General features: G+C 52.1%; 1 protein-coding gene across 1 annotated transcript; it reads left to right on the top strand.

Moving 5' to 3' along the window:
* The first annotated feature begins 1,987 nt into the window (after positions 1-1,987).
* LOC125550946 (serine/threonine-protein kinase-like protein CCR4) lies at positions 1,988-5,448 on the top strand. The gene has a single exon (XM_048714080.1). It carries the CDS (start codon positions 2,469-2,471, stop codon positions 4,839-4,841), a length of 2,373 nt encoding a protein of 790 aa, XP_048570037.1. The 5' UTR covers positions 1,988-2,468; the 3' UTR covers positions 4,842-5,448.
* Positions 5,449-10,313: the final 4,865 nt, after the last annotated feature.

Below are 10,313 nucleotides of genomic sequence, written 5' to 3'. Positions count from 1 at the left end.
ATGAAGCAATTCGTGAAGCGGAGACAAGGATACTCGAGAGCGCCGGTGAAAAATCCACCAAGTGGAGCTTGACGTAACTCCAGTGTCAAGGGCAGTAGCCAGTAGCGATTAGAGCAGTGGCATAACCGATGATGAGATCTCTCCCATTCCATCGATCCTTTTCCTCATTTCCAACGGATATGAACTGGCCACGAAGGGGTTGACCCGACGATCAAATCCAGTGGCTAAGTCAGAATCAATCATATTCTCGCACAGGATAGAAACCAAATGGAACCAGACACTCCAACCGTTGGAACACTATGGCGAGCAGCGGCCAGTCGAGTGATTGACCCGCCCACTTTACCGAACCTGACAACGCAGTCGTCTTCCCCCCTGGCTAGCTACTAGGCCTCCCGCTCCCAGATCATTCTGGTTTGGTAACCTTTTTGTTAACAGTATTTTAACGATAACATAAGCTTTCAGGAATGGCGCTTGGGACTTCCGTCGGTGGCGTGGCATAACAAAACTGTCCTGCTGAACAGCAGCGTAGCGCCTTCCCGAGATATTTTAGTACTCTCTCTAAAATTGTACTAAAGCAACGACAAGTAGTACAAATAGGAGAGGTATATTAAAGAACTACTCCCTCTATAAATTAATATAAGGACATTTAGATCACCGTCTTAGTGATCTAAATATTTTTATATTAGTTTACGGAGGGAGAAGAAAATAATATAAATAATATGGGGCATTTGCCGGTTCGGTTCATGAAATGCTAAAACATCCAATAATACGGTGTCGAATATCGAATTTTGGAATGGGAGACGTCTGAAACATAGTTCGTCATGTCATACCTGCGCGGAGCTCCGGGTTTTTGACAATCAAGTTTCATATATATCAATGAGTTTGTTAGAGTAGCCAAACATGATTTTATTCTACTCTGACCATTTTTCTTCTTCTGATATACGGAGAATGTAAGTAGATTCTACATGTTCCACCTATCCACACAAGGGTCCCAAGACATCATCCACGCTCTGCTCGTGGCCGGACCATCATGCCCAACATCCCTGTCCGCTGCTGTAGCAAGTGCGCAATCAGCCCAGTCTATTTTCTGTGAGTTGCATTATGTGCGGTGCAGTTGCTTGCTATCCGGTTGCTCGACATGATGATTAACCAAGATAAAAGGGACGTTCCTTGCAGGAGCCTCCGACTGAAGACGCCACGTTTCTTAACCTGCCAACCAACACAAGCAGTGACCAATGAGCCAAGTCCCTATATCACCTTCGTCCTTCGTATTTATTGCGGCTGCCATGCACGCTGAACCAAGGCCACATGCAGCTAACGGTGACTGCGCGTGAACGATCACACATCTGTTCAAATGGTTCAATTCCATTGTTTTACCTTTCAATCATGCTCGGGCTTGGTTCAAAAATGTCCACGGTCAAAGTTAGACAAATTTAGGACCTGAATATCCGTCGAACGTCGGATTTTCAGGCATGACAAATCGATCGTTTCTTATGACAAATTATGTTTGCTGAGGATGACAAGTTTAGTTGGTGAATATGACAAATTTGTCTCGCTCATTTCTTGCTAGAAAATTGCTCTACTTACAAACTAAATTTGCCATTCTCACGTCAATATAAATTGCCATAGAAAAATTCGATTTGGCTTGCCTAAAAGTCTGATGTAAGATTATTAGCATTTCCTTAATTTCTTTAATGAAAATGGCACATGGGAGGGAAAAAAGTGAGACCAGGCTAAAAAGGAGCCGTTCCATTCAAAGAAGAATTAACCACGCAGCATCCTCGATCGAGCCTACACCTGAAGGTATGCAACCAATTATTGCCTACACATGAAAAAAGGAACCATGGTTATAAAAAAAAGTCAGATTGGATTCGTTAGCAAAGGCCTATCCTGACATTAGTGATCGATGATCGCTCATCACTCGCCCTCAAAGTGTTTTCTCTCAACTCTCAAGGGAGGAAAATAACCCGGGCGGCAAGTGAGCAGGCACTATCATTTGTCCGGAATTGTATTGTAGCCATCGCCATGCGGAGAGACGAAACCAAAAGGGAGTCTACCCGCGCTTTTCCCCAGTGGGCAGTGGAACATATCAAACCGACCTGCTGCTGCTGTTAAGTAGGAGTAGATGGTGGTAGGTAGTTTTCCCCGGATGATAAACAAGCCGGGAAGCAAGCAACCCACGATGCCCACATGCACCATGATAAGCGACCCGTCTCCCATTTTGTTTCACACTCAGCCATTATCTTCTCCAGGAGTTGGCAGACACTAGACCAGTGGCAAAGCTAAGCTGGTGGGAATAGTTGGCAGAGCTCTGGTGAAATGCTGCGATGAAGTAGGCGGCTAAGCTGGAGGGACTAGTGTGGCTGACAGAGCAAATTGCTCACTTGCTTGGCTGGCTGGTCGCTCTACCATGTCCATGTCCGTCCGGCTCCTACTCCGCTCCACCGCTCCTCCCCCGCACGCGCGCGATGCGGCCGCCTCGGCTCTTCCTCGCCTTGCTCGTGGTGCCGCTGCTGCTGCTGCTGCTGCGGCCGGGCGCGGCGTCCACGCTCTCCACGTTCGCCATGGCCAAGGCCGAGGAGACGACCATAGTGTGCGGGCTGCTGCCGTCCGCGGCGTCGCCGGCGCTGCTTGACCTCAACTGCACGGCGGCCGGCGGCGACCACCAGCGCCAGGAGACGTACCCCTCCACGCACCCCTTCTCCGCGCTGGCCGGCGGGGAGGACTTCCTCTGCGCCGTCGGCCCCTCCTCCGCGCGCGCCGACGCCGTCGACATGCGCTGGTGGGACCTGTCCAGGCACGCCGGCAGGTCCAAGCGGGTCTACCTCGGCCCGCCGCTCCGGGCGCTCGCCTCCAGCGGCTACCGCGTCTGCGGGGTGCTCTCCAGCGGCGAGCTCCATTGCTGGCGCTGGCGCGGGCTGGCCATCCCCACCGGGCTCCGCTTCGTCGCCGTCGCCGTCGGGAAGGGCTTCGTGTGCGGCATCGTCGCGGGCCCGCCCACAGCCACGCCTATCAGGTGCTTCGGGAACAAGACGGAGGATATCGAGGCCGTCACCGCCGCGCCGCGGGGCGGGAGCTACGACGTGGTGGTCGCGTGCGGCCGGCACGCGTGCGCGCTCTCCACGGGCGGTGGGCTCTCGTGCTGGGGCAGCGGCGCGCCGTCGTTGGACGGTGAGAACGCCACCGCCGGATACGCTGCGCTCGCGCTGGGGGAGAGCGGCGTCTGCGGGCTGCGGACCAACGGCACCATCCGCTGCTTCGGCGACGGCGTCGCTGCGCCGCCGGAGCCCCTCGCCGGTCTGCAGTACATCGACGTCCAGGCGCAGGGCTGCGCGTTCTGCGGCGTCCTCATGGCGAACTACTCCCTGGTGTGCTGGGGCGGCCACGAGTTCAACGCCACCAACCGCCTCGTCTTCGACCGCATCCTGCCGGGCCCGTGCGTGCCCATGTCCTCGTGCCAATGCGGCGTCCTGCCGGGCTCGGCCAACCTCTGCGCCGCCGGCCGGTGCATCTGCGTGGACTGCGCTTTCGAGCTCAACGTCGCCGTCCCCAAGGCAGCGAACCCTGGAAAGGCCGGCAGCGGCAGGAGGAGAAAGATCATTATTTGGGCTGCCGTCGCGGCGGCTGCGTTGCTTGTGCTCGTGGTGGCATTGCAGTTCGCGCTGCTCCTATGGTGCCGCCGCCGTCGTCGCCGCAACAACAGCCAGGATGAGCTTGCCGCGATGCAGTCCCTGATGCCGCCACGGCTTGGGTCCAGCAGGAGCAAGGGGCCCGGCAGCGTGGTGGAGCATTTCACGCTGGACACCCTACGCGCGGCGACGGAGGGGTTCGACGACAGCCGCCGGATCGGGTCCGGGAGCTTCGGGTCGGTGTACCGCGGCACGCTCCCGGACGGGCGGGAGGTGGCGATCAAACGGGCCGAGGATCACGCCAAGTCGTCGAGCTCGGCGGCGCGGCCGGCGCGGCGGCGCGACCGCGAGACAGCCTTCAACTCGGAGCTGATTGCTCTGGCGCGCGCCAACCACAAGAACATCGTGTGCCTGCTGGGGTGCTGCGCCGAGTCCGGCGAGCGCGTGCTGGTGTACGAGTTCATGATGAACGGCACCCTCCACGACCAGCTCCACGACCGCAGCCCCATGGCGGCGCCGGTGCTGTCGTGGCGCGGCCGGCTGACCATCGCGCTGGGCGCCGCGCGCGGCATCGAGTACATGCACGTCTACGCCGTGCCGCCCATCATCCACCGCGACATCAAGTCCGCCAACATCCTCATGGACGACTCGTGGACGGCCAAGATCGCCGACTTCGGGCTGTCCTCCGTCCTGGACCCCGCCGGCGACTGCGAGGACAACCCGCAGCAGCAGGAGCAGCCGCAGCAGCAGCGGACGATCTACACCGGCGGCACGGTGGGGTACATGGACCCGGAGTACTACCGGCTGCAGCACCTGACGGACAAGAGCGACGTGTACAGCTTCGGCGTGGTGCTCCTGGAGCTCATGTCCGGCTGCCGCGTCGTGCAGCGGTACGCCGAGAGCGTGACGCCCAAGAACGTGGTGGACTTCACGGTGCCGCACATCCTCGCCGACGACGTGGCGCGCGTGCTCGACCCGCGCCTCCCCACGCCGACGCCGCACGAGGCCGAGGCGCTGGCCTACGTCGGCTACCTCGCCGCCGACTGCGTGGGCCCCGTCGGCTGCGAGCGCCCGTCCATGACCGAGGTGGTGGACGCCCTGGAGCGCGCGCTCGCGGCCTGCTCGACGGCGCCGGTCTCCCGCTCCGGGACCGCCCGCCGCGTGCTGTCCCGCTCCGGCACGGACCAGTTTGACCTCACTGACACCGACTAGCGAGGCCGGCCGCCATTGACCGCCACGCAACCCACGCTGCTGATGCGATGTCTGGATCCGCATCGCGTCAGCAGCCACTGGAGCCGAGGGAGGGGCCCAGGAAGGAAGCCACGCGAGTCGCCATTGGAACACACACAGTCGGGACGGAAAGCAATGCGAGAGGACGGAATCAGAAACGCGGAGAAGAAGCCAAAGCTGCGAGGATTCCTCCGCGAATTGACGGCGAATTTTCGTGGCGAGCTGCTGATCTTGGCGATCGTGCTCCGGCTAGTCAAAATCAAGGAGCGGCGACCGCTCGTTAACAACTCCACAGCGACGTCCCACCGGTTTCCGTTCGTCCTGCGTGCGTGCGTGCGGGTGAACCGGGGCAAAATGAGATGAGAAGACACGGCACCATGGAAAAAAGGAGGCCATTCTTTCTTACTTTTTTCTTTGTTTATTTTCCTTGCGGCGTGCACGCCTGCATTTGTTGTTTACTCTTTGGTTGTTTCATTGGGCGTGGGGATTCTTTATTGATGTGTAATTGTGTATAGATTTTTCTTTCCGGGGATAATTGTGTATACACTATACAAGATCAAAAGATTATTACAAAGGGTGGATTTTTTCTTTTCTTTTTGTTCATGCTTCTGTTTTGCTTAATAATTGCTCGTCCGCTGCAACGGGATATAGATATTGCAAAATTTGTGCAAATTTTCAAGTTTCGCACACGGCAGAGCGGGAGTTGGGAACATGTCTGATGCCGTGTCGGCACACGATACAAACGTAATGCGAAACAATTGAGTACATCCTTGAAAGGTCTAGCTGCTGATTTTTATATGGTCAAAAGGGAGAAAGGAAAGAAGAGGAAATCCCTTTTTCTTTTTCTTGCTAGTGCTCATCTTCGCATGCTGCTCACTTTCTAGTGATTCTCCCTTTCACAGGTCACTTTGCCTGCCTCCTCCGGATGCAAGGGGAGTAGCTAAACTCCTAGTGAGCTCACTGCTCATTTCTGGTAAATGGAGGGCTAAATTTCGTGTTGACCCTTTTCTGAAATCTATTTAAGATTTGACCCTAGTTTGAATTATTTTTTAATCTGACTCTTTTGCTACCGGCAGGGACTATAGCGGTGGGGTATAACAGCCTACCGCCAAGGTCCCTGACGGTAAGGTTACATGCTCTACCGTAAAAAAAACTCCTAAGTATTGAACACAGTGCGTGCTCGTGCCTACCGCCAAGCATCTTGGCGGTAGGGTTGTGCAGGCTACCGCCAACCCTGTTGACGGTAGCGATGTTTCCTACCGCCAAAGTCCCTGGCGGTAAGCTGTTAGACCCTATCGCCATGGACTCTGGCGGTAGCAAAAGGGTCAGATCTCGATTTTTTTTCAAACTAGGGTCAAATCTTGAATAGATTTCGGAAAAAGGTCAAAACACGAAAATTTGCCTAAATGGGGGAGCAATGGATCAACCTTGTTTTGACGGTGGACATGGTATTAGTTTAGGCTCTGTTTTGGATAGAGATGAAGAGCCTAAAGTTTTGTTGCGTCTTTTAGGATCATCCATGCCATCAAGGTGCAGGAGCAAAGCAACGGTTTTGTCAAAATTGTGCCTGTCGGAAGAGTTCTAGTTTTTTTCTCTCGAATATGCACAAGTAGGTGTATCGTATATTGAGAAAGAAAGAACGAGAGTGCTCAACCACAATGAACTGTTAGTACAATCACATGTTATACACTAAACAATTCATCTAACCACCTAATCGCAATTTGGACTCTAACCCAAGTCACTCCACTGCTGAAGCCGCCCACAAAATGCCTCACCATCCGTGCACGTACGACCTGCTGCCGGAAGTGGAACCCATGGAGAAGGAGGCGACGGAGCCAGAGGTGGAGGCAGAGGAGGAGGCGGCAGAGCCGGTTGCGGGCTTCACCATGGCGGACACGCAGGCGGAGTACAAGGCCGCCTGAGCGATGGAGATGGCGAAGCAGACCGTCATCCTGGAGTCCATTCAGGATGAGAACTACGCCGAGGCCAACCAGTAAGAACAAGCGACGACAGAGGCGCTGTTCGCCAAACTGGACACAGAGGCAGAGGGGGAGGAGGAATCGGAGCCTCCGCAAGCGTAAGAGCTGCCGTACTTGCCCGTCTACTGATGCCGGGCACGGAGATTGTCAACATATCTGGTGACGAGTAGTTTAGCTACGTAAGTAGTACACATGTTTTTATTTGTATGAGTAGTATGGATTTGAGGTATGAAGTTAAAGATTTATGGTTGGGGCGTACGTTTTTAATGTGCTGCTCGGTCACTGTTTGTGGACCCGTTCGGACACGTTCGTCGACATTTTAAGGCCGGATTTTGATGTTTACGGTTGCTGTGAAGTACTTGGAATGCACTTCTGTGCGAAGCGAGCCCCATCGGACGAGAGTGTTAGGCCTTGCATAATGTTAGGTGCTTAAGAAAGTGCTTAGAAAAATAAATTAGATTTTTTTTCTGAAGTATCAATGTCTATTTCTACAGAAGTGACGTCTAATTAAGCGTCTACCCTGTACAAATACGAAATTGCTTTGCACACGATCATTGCACATACGATCTGATGTGTCTCTATTGGACTCGATGCCGCATTCCTTTTTTTTCCCGATGGACCTGGTTGATTGGATGAGAGCACATGTAACAACAATCATATGTGTGTTCGGACGTGAAAATGTCGTACGTATAGCAAGGCTCGTACAAATAAGCATTGATGCTTAATAAAAATATGTTTTATTTCTCTAAACACCTCTTCTAAATATTTTGCATTGTACAAAACCTCATTGGCATTGGGCATCCACTCCGCCCGCTTGCATGTCGTCTTATTTTAAATAGCTGCTACGAATCGAATTCTTCCTTTTACTACGTATCACTACTAGCTAAGCAAGTTTATGCCCCTACCACTTGTTTGAATTTTCTAAAAAATAATCGCAGGGGAGCTTGGAATTTCACTTTAAAATTTAAAGGTTGGTTCCGTAGAATTGGTAGATCGGCTTGACATGGTTTGTGTCCACGGGAAATAATTTCTGATCGTTGCTCCCTCCCTTGCCTCATCGTCCGGGGCACATGCACCGATGCGCGCACCGAACTTCCCCGGAGCGTTATCTTTTTCATGTGCGTGACCACGACAACGACGTAACCGGCGTATCGTACATGGCAGAGCAGGAATGCATACGTACGTGGGAGTTCCTCAAGTATACCAGCTCCACTAAAAAAGAAGAAGTGTATGACAGTATGAGCTCTCTCCAGTCCAATTAATCATCAAGGGCCCGTTTGTCTGGACTAAACAATCCTCCCCAGCTGCTTGATAATCATGCTTACAACCAGACAAACGGGTTGTTTTTTACCCCTCTCTCTTTCTTTTTTTGATTGAGGGATGAGACAAGCGGGTGGTTAGTTAGCCAAGCGGCCGCCCCCATTACATTCCATGACACCAGCGCCAACGAATGGCACCAAGCAGCAGCGACACGGTTTGACCGCCCTTTTCCCCGTAGCGGAAAGAGGCGATGAGAATGAGACGACGACGACGTCGACCGGACCAGGAGTCCGTCCGTGGCTAGCCACCTGCTCCTCCACGCCACGCGCGCATGCATGCGCCGGCCGAGCACGCAATGATCGCGGGGTAGCCGCCGCCGGCCAGCTGAGGCTGATGGTGCGAGCCGGCGTCCTCTTCTAGAGCTGATGAGTGCGCGTGATCTGGTCGTCGACGCATTGCATTCGCATTCGCGCCCGTCTCGTCGTCGCCGGTGGCGGCAGCGGCAGCGGGCGACCGGGCGGACGACGCTTCTCGGCTTGTTGGGTGACCACTTTTCCGAATCGGACGAAAAAGGTTGCGTGGATTGAACATGGGCTCGTACCGGTGTAACGCTTTTTCAGACGGTGGATGCGTATCCTTTTCCTGGATTATCATGCTGTCCTCCCCCCGATATTCGTGTGTCTTTTAGCTTTCGTCTTCTCGCTTTGCTTTGCTTGCTTGCAGACCCAGAAGGCGACGGGTCAACGTCTAGGTAGCATACTACATGGACCGGTCTGCTTGTACAAGGTGGTCAATCACGATGTGATTTTTTGCCTTGTTTCGTCCAATCGCCTTGTTCAAGTTTCACTCTGGTTATTATGTTATTTCCTGTGAAAACACACCTTTGCTCTTTTCAATTCCATTCGTCAAGCTTTATCTATTTGAGAAAATTGTTACTGTTCATCAAGCCGACTATGATAAAGTTAGGGGCCTCATCGTCCCAGATGCATGAAAAATCAGATGAAAAACTATGCTTAGCTAAGCCATGAGCCACTATATTGGCCTCAACGACTACGTGACATAGGATTACCCTATCGCAACCCTTACGGAGGAGTGAAAAAGGAAGAAGCTTGTCATTGACACCAGAGCCGGGCCGGCAAAATCCGGAGCCTTGTGCGAAATTCAAAATTGGGGCCCTATCTTACTAGAAAAAATTAAGCAGATACTAATTGAAGATTATGAGTCAATATTTGGCAATTAGACGAACCGTCTAACTCACCTAGTCTTGTGTCCCGTCCGGTTAAACTGCTATGTTCTGATCTTCAACTGAGGAGGCAAGCAGTGGCGGAAAGCAAACCCCCGGCCATATTTTTTTCCGGCAACATAGATAAATTTTGGCAAGTTGTTACTACCCAAAAATACCTCATAACATTCCCAAAAAATACCCATTCTAAAACATACAAAATAAAGCTCAGTTGCTCAATAAATCTAGAGTTTAAACTCAATTGGTAATGATCCAAAAAGTAGATAAACATGGAAAATTGCAAATAATAATAAAGGGATGAAAAGAGTACCAAATCAATTGTTTGCTTCATCCATAGCTCCCATAACCAGATCAATAGTAGAAGAAGAACCAATACCTTCAAGGCATCAAAAGTATAATTTCATAAGAAAATGCATAATCATCAAGTGAAATAATTATCATTAGTATAAATTGAAATATTTACCATTCGGTTGATATAAAAACCATTTGCAAGACCTTTAAGGTTGCATGATTTCAGGTTAAGATGTATGCTTCTGTTCAAGCATTTTCATTTTAGAATCAGTTATATATTTATTAATATTCACTCTTCAAATATAAGTGCCAATATCCTAATTTTTCAGTGTCATTGTTGACTAGAAACCTATAGTTTACATATTTATTCAGCCTAATATGCATTTGCTGACCACAACACCACTAAATTAGCTCTGCATCTGCATGTACCGTAATGCCTTGGCTTTCCATCGTTCTTCTAATGGATCCAAATCGACCTATCTTCAAGCACGCATCTCCTTGGGAATTTCCTTCGAAAATCAACTAGTTCCAACCATACCGTTGAAGATCATCTTCTGCACAAGGGAACGTGAAGGCATAGGCACTTAGGCAGGGGCCACCGGCGGCCTCGGCTGGGGCGGATGGAAGCACGACGGCAGCAGGGCGAAGCGGAGGTTGGGCTCGTCGGCTCGTCGCATCGTG

Source organism: Triticum urartu, chromosome 4 (genome assembly GCF_003073215.2).
Source record: "Triticum urartu cultivar G1812 chromosome 4, Tu2.1, whole genome shotgun sequence".
Taxonomy (NCBI): Eukaryota; Viridiplantae; Streptophyta; class Magnoliopsida; order Poales; family Poaceae; genus Triticum; species Triticum urartu.
This window is presented reverse-complemented; position numbering and strand designations above follow the sequence as displayed.

Excerpts from the sequence above, each read along its gene's own strand:
- LOC125550946 (XM_048714080.1), top strand. The coding sequence starts at position 2,469 with ATGCGGCCGCCTCGGCTCTTCCTCGCCTTGCTCGTGGTGCCGCTGCTG.